Here is a 15,227-nt window from a genome sequence, read left to right on the forward strand (position 1 = left end):
AAAGATAATCTATTTAACTTGCTTTTTTTGTGTGCATTTCAAAATTAGAAGAAAACCGCAACTTCCAGGTGTCTCATCGTGATATTGTGGAGGTATGTAACAACGACAGGAGAGGTCTCAGTGTCTCACTCCAACAACTTTATTAACTGACAGAACTTCACATATAGTCAGCGCCAAAATCTCCACCCCCACACTTCCTTTCAACTTGTGTGTGAGTGGAGCCACCTGGTGGTCCGCCACACATACCCCCCCTTGAACACACAGTCAGGTCTCCATTCAGTCCAGGACCCTGGGTCTAAGCAAACGACCTGCACGACTGAACCTGGGAGGGAGAGAACAGGCAGAGGAAGGTCCATCCTGTGAACGAGGCTGGTGAAGGCGAGCAGGAAAGGCAGGAGGAGGCTCAAACGTTGGTGGTCCGGGGGTAGTCCTGGGGGGAAAACCAGAGACTGTCAACCCCAGCGCAGGAGGTCGGCCACAGCGAGGGGCCTGGGCCGGCACTACATCACTGTCCGGAAGAACATGTGCTGGTTTAAGTCTGTCAACACACACAGTCTCCCTTCGACCCCCAAAATCCAAAACAAAATGTTTCTGGCCCGGTTCAATAACCCTGAACGGGCCGTCATACAGCGGCCGCAGCGGTGTCCTGTGGGCATCGTGCCTGACAAAAACAAACTTAGCAGTCTCTAAAGTCTTTGGAACAAAGGTGTCAGGCACGCAATGGTGCACCGGACCAGGAACCCGAAGCGAGTGCAAAAGCGGGGTGAGAGAGAGCACCGATGGATCGAAGCAGGGAGGAGGATTTTCAGGCAAGAATTCTCCAGGCACGCGGAGGGGCTGACCAAACACTAGCTCAGCTGGGGAAGCGCCGAGATCCTCCTTAACCGCAGAGCGCAGCCCAAGCAAAACCCACGGGAGGCGGTCAACCCAATTGCCATCCTTTAAGGAGGCGCGAAAGGCAGCCTTCAGCGACCGGTGGAACCGTTCACACATCCCATTAGCCTGCGGGTTGTATGCGGTTGTGCGGTGGACTTTAGCCCCCAGTCCATCAGCCATGGCCGACCAAAGCTCGGAAATGAACTGGGGGCCTCTGTCTGACGTAATGTCCGCGGGTGGGCCGAAACGCGAGACCCAGGTCGACAAAAACGCCTTGGCCACCATTGCTGCGGTAGTGGACGCCAGGGGGACCGCCTCCGGCCACCTGGTGGTCCGGTCAACAACAGTCAAAAGGTGCGTAAAACCTTGTGACTGCGGCAAGGGACCCACCAGATCGACATGCACATGATCGAAACGTTTGCCGGGTATGAAGAACGGCTCCAGGGGCGCCTTGGTGTGTTTATGAACCTTCGCGCGCTGGCAGGGAATGCACACCGACGCCCATTCCTTAACAGATTTGCGAAGGCCTGGCCAAACAAATTTAGAGCTGACCAGTTTAACAGAGGCCCGGACCCCTGGATGAGAGAGAGCATGTACCGAGTCAAAAACTTGACGACGCCAGGAAGCGGGAACCACAGGGCGAGGGCGGCCGGTGGAAACGTCACAGACGAGGAGGGGACCACCGTCCTGCACGGGTCTGTCCTCCAGTATGAGGCCCGTCTGGGTGGATTTAAGCGCGAGGATGTCAGGGTCACCGCTCTGATCGGCAGCCATGGCGGAGTAGTCTATGCCGAGAAAGACGGGAGAAACCAGCGCACGGGACAAACAGTCAGCCACATGATTGGATTTACCAGCCACGTGCCGAATGTCCGTGGTAAACTCAGAAATGGCTGCCAACTGGCGCTGCTGGCGTGCACTCCATGGATCGGAAACCTTGGACATGGCAAACGTCAAGGGTTTGTGGTCCACGTATGCGGTAAAGTGACGACCCTCGAGAAAAAACCGGAAATGACGAGACGCCAGGTGGAGCGCCAGTAGCTCCCTGTCAAAAACGCTGTAATTGCGTTCGCTGTCACGTAGCGTACGGCTGAAAAAGGCGAGCGGTTGCCAGACACCCGAGATTCGCTGTTCCAGTACCGCACCCACCGCTATGTCCGACGCATCAGTGGTCAACGCAATCGGCGCTGAGGGGGATGGGTGGGCCAGAAGGGCAGCATTAGCTAACGCTGACTTAGCATCAGAAAACGCTTGGATGCTGTCCGGAAACCAGTCAACGGGGTCATTAGCTTTTTTACCCTTTAACGCCCCATAAAGGGGCTTCAGCAGATGTGCCGCTCTGGGGAGAAAACGGTTGTAAAAATTCACCATCCCCAAAAATTCCTGCAGTGCCTTAACAGTCGTGGGACGCGGAAATTCCGAAACAGCTCGGACTTTGTCAGGCAACGGAACCGCGCCCTTGGCGGAAACACGGTGCCCAAGGAAATCGAGAACGGGCAACCCAAACTGGCATTTAGACAGATTAATAATCAGTCCATGCTCCGCCAAACGCTGAAAAACCTGACGCAGATGGAACATGTGCTGCTCCTTCGAGCTGCTGGCCACCAGTATATCATCAAGATATACAAAAACAAAGGGCAGCCCGCGCAAGACCGAGTCCATCAACCGCTGGAAGGTTTGGGCGGCACCTTTCAGGCCAAACGGCATGCGCAGAAACTCGAAAAGGCCGAAAGGTGTAATTACGGCGGTTTTGGGGACATCCTCCGCGCGCACGGGAACCTGGTGATATCCCCGTACCAAATCGATCTTAGAAAAAACCGAGGTCCCCGCAAGATGGGCGGAAAAATCTTGGATGTGGGGAATGGGATAACGATCGTTCTCCGTGACATTATTAAGACGGCGGAAATCCCCACAAGGTCGCCACCGACCATCAGATTTAGGCACCATGTGTAACGGAGAAGCCCAGGCACTGTTCGAACGCTGCACGATGCCCAGACGCTCCATGGTGGCAAATTCTTCCCTAGCGACAGCCAGTTTGGCGGGGTCGAGGCGGCGCGCGCGCGCGAACACCGGGGGCCCTACTGTAGTTATGTAATGCTCTACCCCATGCTTCGTCACCGTGCTCGAGAAAGTGGGGACAGTGAGTGAGGGAAACTCAGAAAGCAAACACTGAAAAACGTCACCCGAATCTACTGAGTTAGCATGCACCACGGGCTGAGCACCCCGAGTCAAACAGGGTAATGAGGAAAAGGACACAGCATCAATTAAACGTCTGTTAGCCACATCAACCAGTAGTCCGTGAGCACAAAGAAAATCAGCGCCTATTATAGGCACAGAGCTAGCAGCAACAACAAAGTTCCACTGAAAGTCACGGTCGTGAAAGCAAACAGTCACCAACCTTTCACCGAAGGTTTTGATGGGAGAGCCATTAGCCGCTGTTAGCAATGGCCCGCAACCCTCAGCTAGCCTGTCCGAGCCAGCCGGGGGAAGAAGGCTCTTCTGTGAGCCGGAGTCCACCAGGAAACGCCTCCCCGAGCGTGAGTCCTCTAAGAAAAGCAGCCTTTCCTTGTTGCCAGCGGTCGCGGCTGCTACAGAGCGCTGACATGCCCGTTTCCCTGGGTCTGGAAACTGCAAGGCGGGAGGCAGCGCCGTGCCTTCGCTCCAAAACGCTGGTGATAAAAACAAAGCCCCTTTCCGCGGTGCCGCCGTGCAGCGATTCCGGCCACAGTGGACGAGTCGGAGGGCCCGTGGAGCATCGGTGAGGGGGAGGGGGAAAACGCTGGTGGGTCCTGAATAACCGTCTGGACGCCGAAAGTCCTGGTAGCCAGGAGGATGCGATCCGCCTCTTCCGCAAGGGAGCGGTAATCCTTCGTGGCCAATAGCGGGGAGTTGGCAAGGCCAGCGCGCACTGGAGCCGGCAGCTGTCGAAGAAAGAGGTGGGTGAAGAGAAATCCTCCGTCCTCCGCGCCCAGCAAGGACAGCATGCTCTCCATGAGCTCGAGGGCGGTGCCGTCGCCCAGGCCCGCGATGGAAAGGAGTTTCTCGGCCCGCTCAGCATCAGAGAGGGAGTAACGCCGCAGCAGCAGCCCCTTGAGGGCGGCGTACTTGCCCTGGGCTGGGGGATCCCAGAGGAGAGTCATCACACGGCGGGTTGACAGCGGGTCAAGTGAGGCCACCACATGGTGGTATTTAGTGTCGTCGGCTGAAACTCCACGAAGAGCAAACTGAGCTTCTACGTGCATGAACCATGAAGGAGGATCGTGAAGCCAAAAATCCGGCAATTTAAGCGCCACAGCAAACGCAGCCATCGGTGAAGGTCCGGCGGCCGCCGATGCTTCCACGCCAGAGCTGGCTTCGTCGTCGAGCCTTAGCATGTTCACTACAGGGGTCACCAATGTGGAGGTATGTAACAACGACAGGAGAGGTCTCAGTGTCTCACTCCAACAACTTTATTAACTGACAGAACTTCACATATAGTCAGCGCCAAAATCTCCACCCCCACACTTCCTTTCAACTTGTGTGTGAGTGGAGCCACCTGGTGGTCCGCCACAATATAATCTTTAATCCCTATACATATTATTTCCCTCTGTAACACATCATCATTATCAGTTTTAGACAGAACAGACAGATTGGGTATTTTGGTCAGGTCACAATTAAATTAATAAAAATAATCGATAAATAATACAAAAATCTTCCTCACAATCACATAAGAAAGTTCTACATATTGAATACAACAATGTAACAGGACAGTTAAACCATTTTTATCTGTACAAATAGATGTTCACTTTTGTTTTTCCACATATTTCACATACTTTATGATATACTGCACTTTTGGCCAACATTACAGAAAAGCAGAGGGTTACAGGTTTAACCCCAGTTCTCTGAGTCTTTAAAGGTTCATGAGCGTGAGGATGTTCATCTCCAAACCCAGGTCAAATAATATTTGGAGCAGCTTTTATGTTGTTTGGAGTAGTGGTTTTATTTAACTGGTAAATAGAATTTGTCCCAGGTGTGATCCTCAGCTTCAGCAAGTTTCTTTTTCTCTTGCATTCAAGATGATGCTGGCGGACGATATTTATGTTATAAAGCCAACACACTGCACACTTTTACTGCAGAGAAAAATGAAATCAGTTGACGTGAACAAACACTCGAGTAAACAACAATGTCAGGGCTAGGTTTTTTTCTTTCTTTTGTTTAAAAAGCACCTTTTGACTAAGCCTTGGGAACCCATTAGCTAGTCTGTAGACTTAGCTTCTGGCAGAAATGGCAAAGCCCAAGACAATTTGTTTCACATCCTGATCATTGTTTACAAAAAAACCTATCAATTAAAACGCAAAATCTTCCTTAGAAAGAATCCAATTTAGTATACTCAAAGCAACAAGACTTACTTTTGATCCTTGATGGTTGTTCACACTTGGCGATGATTTCCAGAATTTAACATTGTGGTTAACACACCGAGTCTCAGTAAGGTCATAGCTATATCAGAGAATTGTCTTAAATATACACAAGAACTGCCACTCTGTGGACTTCCAGTTTGATAGGGGTTCTATGAGATAGTCCTGGATAACTGGGGAGTTCCCAGTTTAATCTGATTTAATCTTTCTGGGATTTCAAGCATGCAAACTCTTCTCTAAGGATTTCTGGCTCTTACTGTAGATTGTAGAAGTCTATGCAACCTCAGTAAACATTTTCCCAACGAGTTCATGGTCTCAGTCGCTACTTTCAAGTGTTACTGAATACAGCATAGTGTTTATTTTGCAAATTGTGGTCCCTGTTAATGTCAAAAAGGATGAAAGGCTGATAAAGCAAGGTATGGGAGTGGGTGCGGTAGATCCACTCCTCGTTTGACACATTTAGCCAGAAGACACTCAGCTCGAAGGGACTTCACTGAGGGGGGTGGGTAAGGTAACGGTGGCTACGTCCATCTTTTAGACTGTTCGTGCCTCTAGCCAACACCTTTACAAGTGTGTGGGAATTATAAGTTGTACGCAACGGCCAAACAACATGGTGGAAATATTTCAGAATATTCTAGTTTTGCAGCCTGAAGCTCATTAAACTAGCGAACAATTTCATACAGCACTGCTTCTTTATGTTATGCAATAAACCTCTGATAAAACTGACTTGTGTTTGTTTGGTTTGTTTTTAGCTTCGGAGTCAAAAATAAAGGGATAATTTTTTTCCGGGTATTATTATCGTGCGGTCTGACTTAGTCAAAAGCTGCACGTGGCAAACCAAGCCCTGGTCATTCAGCACAGCTTCAGTATAGACACACACATACATATCCACATGCATCCGCAACCTTTCACGCAGCCACACAACGCACTCCCCGCACACATACACCCACAGGAACGGACAGCCAACGTGGTGAAGACTTGATGTCCACGGCGTCTGTTTTCTTTCTACACCCACGAGTCGGGGGAGCCGGTGAACTTGTTCGCCCTGTTTGAAGGCCTCCGTGTGGTGGAGTAGAAGTCCACATAGTTGGTGTTTGCTTTGAATCGGAGCGACTGGGTGGCGTAGCCGTCGGGAGAAGACGGGGTCAGGTGGGCCGGTTCGTCCTCAAAGTGCTCCTCGCCGTAGCCTTGTGGGGACGACAGGTACATTCTGTAGCTGTTGAAGTTCTTCCTGTCGGGTTCGTCGTAGAATGGCTCTGGGTGCTTGGAAAACAATGTAATCAGTCAGTCTATATAAAATCAACCAAACTGAGAAAACATCCTTACCTGGATGATTGAGCACGACATTACTGTATGATGAAACAACAAAAGGCTTCTTACCTGGGATCTTCTCAGATCCTCTCCTGACTGGGAGGAATAGGTCCCAATGAAATATGGGGTTTTCTTCTCTGACCCTGAGGTGAAAAATCCATAAGTAGAGAGTAAAATAAATATAACTCCAAACTGAAATGGTGGTTGTTTGAGAGAAACACCAGTGTGCAGATCCCTGAGGAATGCCACAAACCTGTGTACTGCCGTTTGTGTAAACTGTTGTCTCCATAATATGTGTCGAGTTGCATAGATGACTGGGCCCGCTGATAGTTTGAACTGTGTCTTCTTATCCCGAGCATCGCTGGCGAGGATGTTGCACTACCGCCTGAAAACAAAGCCAACCAGAAAAATAAAACAGTGATATGATTTAAACCAAATCCTGTTTCCCCCCCAACAATCTATTACTGAAATATGATCATCGGTTTGATGTCTCTCACACCTGATTGAATGACGGGGGACATCTGCATTGGGCTGGTGGGTAGGGTCGGCTGAGAGCGGTATCGGTCCCGCTCCAGAGTGGAGACGGGGGTGACAAAGTGGGTGTAGTTCCAGCCATCCTGCTCACATGTACGACAAAAAGAAAATAAAGAGGCATGCTTGTGCACACATGTAGGAGCTCCTGCAGGGTTTCTTTAATATGAATACATACATTTAAAACCTCCCCCCAAAAAACAAAATTGGCTCTATAGAATAGACAAAAGACTTATGGAATTAGGCTATGGATACTGGAAAAAACAAAAAACATCAAACGTTTCCAAGGCTGTTGGAATTTAGATGCTCAAATTGCTGCAGCACCTGCTGGGGGAATGGTTGAGGACCTACATGTACTTAAACTACTGCATTTACGTAGATTTCATCCATTCACCTTCTGCCACAGACCTCCCTGACCACCTCCTCCTGATCTCCTGTGGGGAACAGTATTGTAGGGTCCTTTACCTTACAATATAAATCACCTTGAGGCAACTGTTGCTATATAATAATTTGAACTGAATTAAATTTTCTGTCAGAGAACCATGGCCTCAGACTTGATTCCCACCCCTGTTGCTTCACACTCAACTGTAAACCACCCCAAAGCAAACAGGGGCCATCCCCCGACGGAGCCAAAAGAACCACATAATCTGCAAAAAGCTGAGATGACATCTTGAGACCCTCCACTCTTTGGCTGTTCCTAGAAATTCTGACCATAAAAGTCATGACCACAATTGGTGGCGCAACTGGACCGGAAGGTTTCATCAGTTTGAATCCTGTGCCACAACACTTTTACCGCATAAGAGTTACAGGTTTGTTACGAATTTTGCCTGTGGCTGTAACAGTCAGTGGTGAATTCCTTTATTCTTTGTCAATTTGGCTTTCATAACAGCTGCTGTGTTTAATTGGTAATATCAGTGGCTGCCGTTTCAAATCTGGCTTTCCTAAGAATCATATAAGATGAGACTTTTACAGCATGTGTCATTTATGCAGATCCTACATCATGAGTCATCCTCATGGCACGAAACATGTCCCTTCAGCTGTGAATGTTTCTCCTTTCTTTATAGTTGAAACAGGAAGAGCGATTTATTGAAGCATGTGCAAAAACATGTAAATACAAGCATATAAGGGAAAAACAGTTTGTACCATGCTAACGAGCTGGAAGTCAGTATTTGGTGTGACCACCTTTATTCTTCAGCACAGTCTGAACTCTCTTTCTTGTTATTTCTTTAAGTCGTCTCCAGGAATAGTTCTCCAGGTTTCTTGAAGGACATTCAAAGCTCTTCTTTGGATGTTTCTGCCTTTTGTTCTGTTCTCTGTCAACATGATCCCACACTGCTTCAATAATGTTGAGGTCCGGGCTCCGGGGAGGCCGATCCATGACTGATAGTGTTCCACTGTGTGTTTTTCTGTCCAGGTATTTATTGCATTGGCAGTGTGTTTGGGATCATTGTGATGATCAGTGCTTGATTTTTTTTCCTTTCTTAAGGACATTTTTTTCCAGACACTCTGCATCTGCTCTAGATATATATATATTTTTAGGCCCGATACCTCTTGTTTTGTTCTCCGCTTGTCCCGTCGCTTCAAATTTTTAAAGACTCCACAGTACATAGGTCACTTTTATCACACTTTTATCACAGCAAAACAGCTCTGGGGTTTTGCTGTGGCACTTTGCACAAAATTGATGGAATAATGAAGGAGGAGGACTACCTCCAAAATCTTGAACCTCACCTCTAATCAGCAGCTTCCAACAAATTGAAATGTGGACACAGTTGGATGTTACAGCAGGACAACGATCCCAAACACACATCACAACTGGGTGGCTGTAGCTCAGGCGGTAGAGCAGGTCATCATCTACTGATCGGAAGGTTGGTGGTTCGATTCCTGGCTTCCCCTAGTCTGCATGCCAAATATCCTTGGGCAAGATACTAACCCCAAATTGCTCTCCGATGCATCCATCGTGTATGTGAATGTTACTTAGAAAGCACTTAGAAAAATGTGCTTGTGCAAATGGGTGTGAATGGGTGAATGCACAAGTTGTGTAAAGCGCTTTGAGTGCTCAGAAGAGTAGAAAAGCGCTATATAAGAACCAGTCCATCTACCATTTACTGAGGGATGTGATATGCTGATAGCCTTTTCTTATCTTAGCACCCACATTTTGATAGATGTGACCAAGGGACTCTCATTCCAATGAAGTCAGATTAACAGAAGGGAGTGCACTTCTGAAAGAGACTTTGGATAATGAAGGCCTTGAATGATTACCGTGCCCTGAATTACAAACAGACGATAAGAAAGATAATCAGCATCTCCCTGAAAGAGCCTTTAAATTTCTTGAGGTGTAAATGGAGTTTTAATTCCATCAGTGTGAGTTCTTCCACATGTGTCTGCTCGTACCCACCTGTTTGTAGAGGGTCCTCAGCTCTCTGTACTGCCACAGGGTGTTCAGCACCTGAGCAGCTGCCTTCACAACCTTCATCGAATATCTGTGACACACACAGTATGTAAAATAAAATGAGTTAAACCAGTTAAGGAGTGCCTGATTTTCTGTCACCCATCACCTGTCACAGTGGTAGATGTTCATTATAAACGTAGCGAAATGAGTTCAATAATAAAAACATGGAGGTGGTCACGTCTTACCCTTTCCCTCGACCTTTGCTGATATCCACCAGTTTCTCGATGCCTCCGCTGTCGGCTAAAGCTTTGGCGTTCTCCATGTTGCGGCTGATGACTTCATGCAGCGTGCAACAGACTGATGCCACCGTGTCGTCTGACAGCACAGTGGGACTGCCGCCAGGCAGCCGGTTCACCAGATCCCGCATGGCGTACTTTCCTGCAGGTGGAGAGACAGACAGAACAGAAGGTCTGGATCTGCTCTTAGTGGATTAACAAACAAGTTTAACAAACAAGAATTGGTGGCACAAGATTGAATTAATGTCGGAGAATTGTAGATTTACAAAAGTTGGGAAGGTCTCTTCGAGCCATTTCAAAACAACTGCAGATTCCAAGATCATCAGATCAAACAATAATAAGTACATGTAATTCAGACGTGTCACCAATTTGCCAGAAGAAGACAAGATGACTCCAGGGCTCAAACCTGTCATGAACTGAAAACATCTGGAACACCAGCGTCACCGTCCACAGCGGAGTGAGTTTTACATTACCATGGACAGAAAGAAGCCCCTGCTCCAATATAGACGAGCCAAATACCTTCTGGAGAAAAGCTTTATAGTCAGAGAAGACAAAGATTGAGCTTTTTGGTCAAAATGAAAAGATGTTTAGAGGAGTAAAGGTACGGCTCTCAAAACCTGAGAACACTATACCAGCTGCTAAGCATGGTGGTGGTACCATCATGCTCTGGGGCTGTTTTGCTGTGGCACTTTGCACAAAATTGATGGAATAATGAAGGAGGAGGACTACCTCCAAAATCTTGAACCTCACCTCTAATCAGCAGCTTCCAACAAATTGAAATGTGGACATAGTTGGATGTTACAGCAGGACAACGATCCCAAACACACATCACAAATGGGGTTCGAGTGGATACAGCAGGCTAGCATTAAGCTTCAGGAATGGCCTTCCCAAAGTCTCTTACAGTGGGGCAAAAAAGTATTTAGTCAGCCACCGATTGTGCAAGTTCCCCCACTTAAAATGATGACAGAGGTCAGTAATTTGCACCAGAGGTACACTTCAACTGTGAGAGACAGAATGTGAAAAAAAAATCCATGAATTCACATGGTAGGATTTGTAAAGAATTTATTCGTAAATCAGGGTGGAAAATAAGTATTTGGTCACCTCAAACAAGGAAAATCTCTGGCTCCCACAGACCTGTAACGTCTTCTGTAAGAAGCTTTTCTGTCCCCCACTCGTTACCTGTATGAATGGCACCTGTTTGAACTCATCATCTGTATAAAAGACACCTGTCCACAGCCTCAAACAGTCAGACTCCAAACTCCGCCATGGCCAAGACCAAAGAGCTTTCGAAGGACACCAGGAAAAGTATTGTAGACCTGCACCAGACTGGGAAGAGTGAATCTACAATAGGCAAGCAGCTTGGTGTGAAAAAATCAACTGTGGGAGCAATCATCAGAAAATGGAAAACATACAAGACCACTGATAATCTCCCTCGATCTGGGGCTCCACGCAAGATCTCATCCCGTGGGGTCAAAATGATCATGAGAACGGTGAGCAAAGATCCCAGAACCACACGGGGGGACCTGGTGAATGACCTGCAGAGAGCTGGGACCAAAGTAACAAAGGTCACCATCAGTAACACACTACAACGGCAGGGAATCAAATCCCGCAGTGCCAGACGTGTTCCGCTGCTGAAGCCAGTGCATGTCCAGGCCCGTCTGAAGTTTGCCAGAGAGCACATGGATGATACAGCAGAGGATTGGGAGAATGTCATGTGGTCAGATGAAACCAAAGTAGAACTTTTTGGTATAAAGTCAACTCGTCGTGTTTGGAGGAAGAAGAATACTGAGTTGCATCCCAAGAACACCATACCTACTGTGAAGCATGGGGGTGGAAACATCATGCTATGGGGCTGTTTTTCTGCCAAGGGGACAGGACGACTGATCCGTGTTAAGGACAGAATGAATGGGGCCATGTATCGTGAGATTTTGAGCCAAAACCTCCTTCCATCAGTGAGAACTTTGAAGATGAAACGAGGCTGGGTCTTCCAACATGACAATGATCCAAAACACACCGCCCGGGCAACAAAGGAGTGGCTCCGTAAGAAGCATTTGAAAGTCCTGGAGTGGCCTAGCCAGTCTCCAGACCTCAACCCCATAGAAAATCTGTGGCGGGAGTTGAAAGTCCGTGTTGCTCGGCGACAGCCCCAAAACATCACTGCTCTCGAGAAGATCTGCATGGAGGAATGGGCCAAAATACCAGCTACTGTGTGTGCAAACCTGGTAAAGACCTATAGTAAACGTTTGACCTCTGTTATTGCCAACAAAGGTTATGTTACAAAGTATTGAGTTGTATTTTTGTTATTGACCAAATACTTATTTTCCACCCTGATTTACGAATAAATTCTTTACAAATCCTACCATGTCGATTCATGGATTTTTTTTTCACATTCTGTCTCTCACAGTTGAAGTGTACCTCTGGTGCAAATTACTGACCTCTGTCATCATTTTAGGTGGGGGAACTTGCACAATCGGTGGCTGACTAAATACTTTTTTGCCCCACTGTATATATACTTAAGTATATGTTTGAACCTGTATGCATGTATACGTCTGAAATTTGTGCACCCACTTCAGGATTTCATTAACACTGAACATGTGTAAATGTGTAACAGTGCTGTTTATTTGCAGGCAGAGTATTAAGAGATGTTTAGTTTTGCTGAATCAGTTTTAGTGGCCGTCTTTCGTTCCTTTTACTGCAGCTCTATACTTGGGCGTGGCAAGATGCCACAACCCAAGAATGACTGTTCACAGGTAAGCTTTAGGTGTTCACCCTTCCCAGGAGCAGCATTTAGGCATTAGCTCTACTTTAACTGTAATTTGTTTGCAGATAGGAGAGGGCACAAATGTAGGATTGTGTCACCACTAGGGGGCAACGTAATGTCAAAGACTGAGTATGTGCTGGCTTTGAATAAACAGTTGAGGGGTGTGTGTGTGTACCTATCAGTTCCTTGTTGCGGCTGTCCAATGCCATGTTACGCAGAGCGGTGGCGACGGAGCAGACTACCCGGTCGTTGTCCATCCTCAGCAGCTCCACCAGGATGGGAAGGCCCTTCTCCTTACGCACCGCTGCTCGGATGTAGGCCGAAAACTGCAAAAATAGAAACAGAGTTTTAAATGCCCCGAAAGGAGTCAAATATTGTTTTTACCCATCAGATTCCTACTGTGACAAACACAAGACTTGACCTGCGATGTCTCTGTTTGTATTCACTGGAGGTTTGAAGTTGGCAAAATAGGACTGAGATGAAAGCTGATGGCTTGTTCTGATGTTCCAAAGAAACAGTTCAGAAAGTCTCGAGAACTATTGCTCAAGAGCGCTTTATAATGGACAAACAAGTCTGGCTGCTTGGTGGCTCAAGACTTTTCCACAGTGTTGTCTATAATTAGGAAAATCTGCACCTTGTGTTAGCCTTAGACGAGGTCTTACCTTCCAGTTTCCTGCAGAGAGGTTCTGCAGGGACCCGGCAGCGCCCTCCAGGGTGGCGGGGTTGGAGCTTTCAGCCAGCAGGTTGAGGTACGGCTTCACCACCATTGGGTGCCACAGCAGCTCTGCTCCTCTCAGAGACTGGGAGAAACCCGGGACTGTCCCGACACCGTCCCACTGCGACAAACGCACCAAGGCACAGAAAGTGAAGTCGAGTTTGTATAATTGGGAGTGCTTAAACTGCTTAAAGGGCGATTCCTCTAAGGGTTGCTTGATCCAGGAGAGGGAAAATTTTATTTACATAAACTCTTTACATAAAAACAAGCACCTAAAACCAGCTTAGAATCAATAACTAACCCACGGAGCAGCCAATTCATTTCTCTTTATCCAAATTATACAATGATTCAGTTCAGATGGCTGTAAACAGAATATATTTGTGGAAAAATTACCTTCATTTTCCCTTATTTGCTTCCGTCCTTCCTTCCTTTCTGGGTTCATTTCAGAGGTTTTGATTTCTCGTTATGATTTGTATAACCTAATCAACCAATCAATAAAGAAGCTGATCCCATGATGAGTCTCCACAGCAGATCGTCTGCCTCCGTCTCATCCTGTCTCTATCATCTTCCTCTGTCACACCAACTATGAAGCAATCCATGAAGCTTCTCTGTGGTCTTCCTCTTTATCGCCTGCCTGGCAGCTAAGAACTTTTGAAGATTTCAGTTTTCAGTTTAAATCTAGAGCTACAAGGACCCGTCATGGCTCATATTTGCTTTCACTTGCTGACGAATACAGAGGACAGCAAACCTTACAGCTGTGCGGTTGCCCAGTTTTCCTGTCGGGATAAATTATATGAAGGCAAAAGGTGAGATTTTTGTGGTTTCTGTTGTGGATCAGTCCCACTGCATTCAGAGTCCGTTTGCGCCAGGTATAAACTGGAGGGTTCCCTGAGATCACCAGACTAGCTTTTGAGTTCTCAGATTGCTCAACAGGTAACTGCTCTTATACACATCTTGTATATTTTTAGTACTTTTAAAGCACATAAACATCTTTTCATGCTTTAAAAGAATGCCTGTAAAAGGCCTCAGTCGTACCTTGGAGTCGGGCCAGCCGCCTCTCTTCCTGCCACGCCTCCTCTTGCCCCAGCAGAGGTAGTCCAGCTCCTTGGCTGGGGAGGAGAACCCCAGCAGGGTGTCCAGCTCCTGGTTGCCGAGGAGGCGAGAGGAGGGCATCTCCATCTCCAGGCGGTACGAAAGGTTCCTCAGGGTGCAGACGCTGTTCTCCACTATCTGAAAGTAAAAATGAGAACTGAGCATTTCTTTTGTTTCTGCCTCTTCTTCTGTGTTTCCTGCTAATGAAACCTGATGGTGGTGCTAGAGGAAAGTTTTCACATAAAATCAAACATTAGACATCTGCTCTGCAGAGCTCTTGTTTCAGCCTGTGGATGGTGCAAAAGGTTTATTTCTGTTATATGATGTTTTGTCTGTGCAAGTAGTTTAGAATTTTCAGACCACTGACATCGATGTTTTATTGCTTAAGCTATTTATTTCTATTTGTTAGCTAAGGTAGCTGGGACACTACATCCTCTTCTTGTTTGCATGATGATGATATTATGCCACACGTCTGCAACACTTCTGTGCTGTAGTTGTATTTTCTGTACTGAACATGTGATGCCCTTGGATGTTTCCCCAGTTTGCTTGTTATCGTGTTTTAGAGGTTCAAGCTTTATATTAACTTTTAATATCATTATTAAAAGGTCAGCGTCTTTTATTTTCATATCAATGAATCTTTTGTGAACTACAGATGATCATTAAGCCTATACAGCTATATATATATAATTTTTTTTTTTTTTTTTTACTTGGTGGTGATAGCCACAAACACCTATGTTTGATTCTTGAAACACATTTTTCTGTTCCTAGGTTTTCAATTATAGGAACTATTACCACAGCAATAGTACTTAGTAGTAAAAGTACTTATGGATCTATCTGTGAAGTGTTGAAGGGTTATCAACTGAAG

At 46.9% G+C, this 15,227-nt stretch overlaps 1 protein-coding gene across 1 annotated transcript in view; it reads right to left on the minus strand.

Moving 5' to 3' along the window:
* Positions 1-4,210: 4,210 nt before the first annotated feature.
* The window catches only part of LOC146642084 (plakophilin-4-like), a 79,524-nt gene continuing 68,507 nt past the window's right edge, over positions 4,211-15,227 (minus strand). The window contains exons 13-21 of the mRNA XM_085399753.1: positions 14,306-14,500; positions 13,218-13,391; positions 12,731-12,881; positions 9,744-9,936; positions 9,505-9,589; positions 7,078-7,195; positions 6,832-6,963; positions 6,648-6,721; positions 4,211-6,530 (exon numbers count right to left, since the gene is read on the minus strand). Of these exons, the coding sequence (XP_085255879.1) occupies positions 6,273-6,530; positions 6,648-6,721; positions 6,832-6,963; positions 7,078-7,195; positions 9,505-9,589; positions 9,744-9,936; positions 12,731-12,881; positions 13,218-13,391; positions 14,306-14,500 (1,380 nt within the window). The 3' untranslated portion in view covers positions 4,211-6,272. The remainder of the gene's footprint in view (positions 6,531-6,647; positions 6,722-6,831; positions 6,964-7,077; positions 7,196-9,504; positions 9,590-9,743; positions 9,937-12,730; positions 12,882-13,217; positions 13,392-14,305; positions 14,501-15,227) is intronic.

This window comes from Rhamphochromis longiceps, linkage group LG23, assembly GCF_057381845.1.
Source record: "Rhamphochromis longiceps isolate RC_006_pf linkage group LG23, R_longiceps_female_GT1.1, whole genome shotgun sequence".
Taxonomy (NCBI): domain Eukaryota; kingdom Metazoa; phylum Chordata; class Actinopteri; order Cichliformes; family Cichlidae; genus Rhamphochromis; species Rhamphochromis longiceps.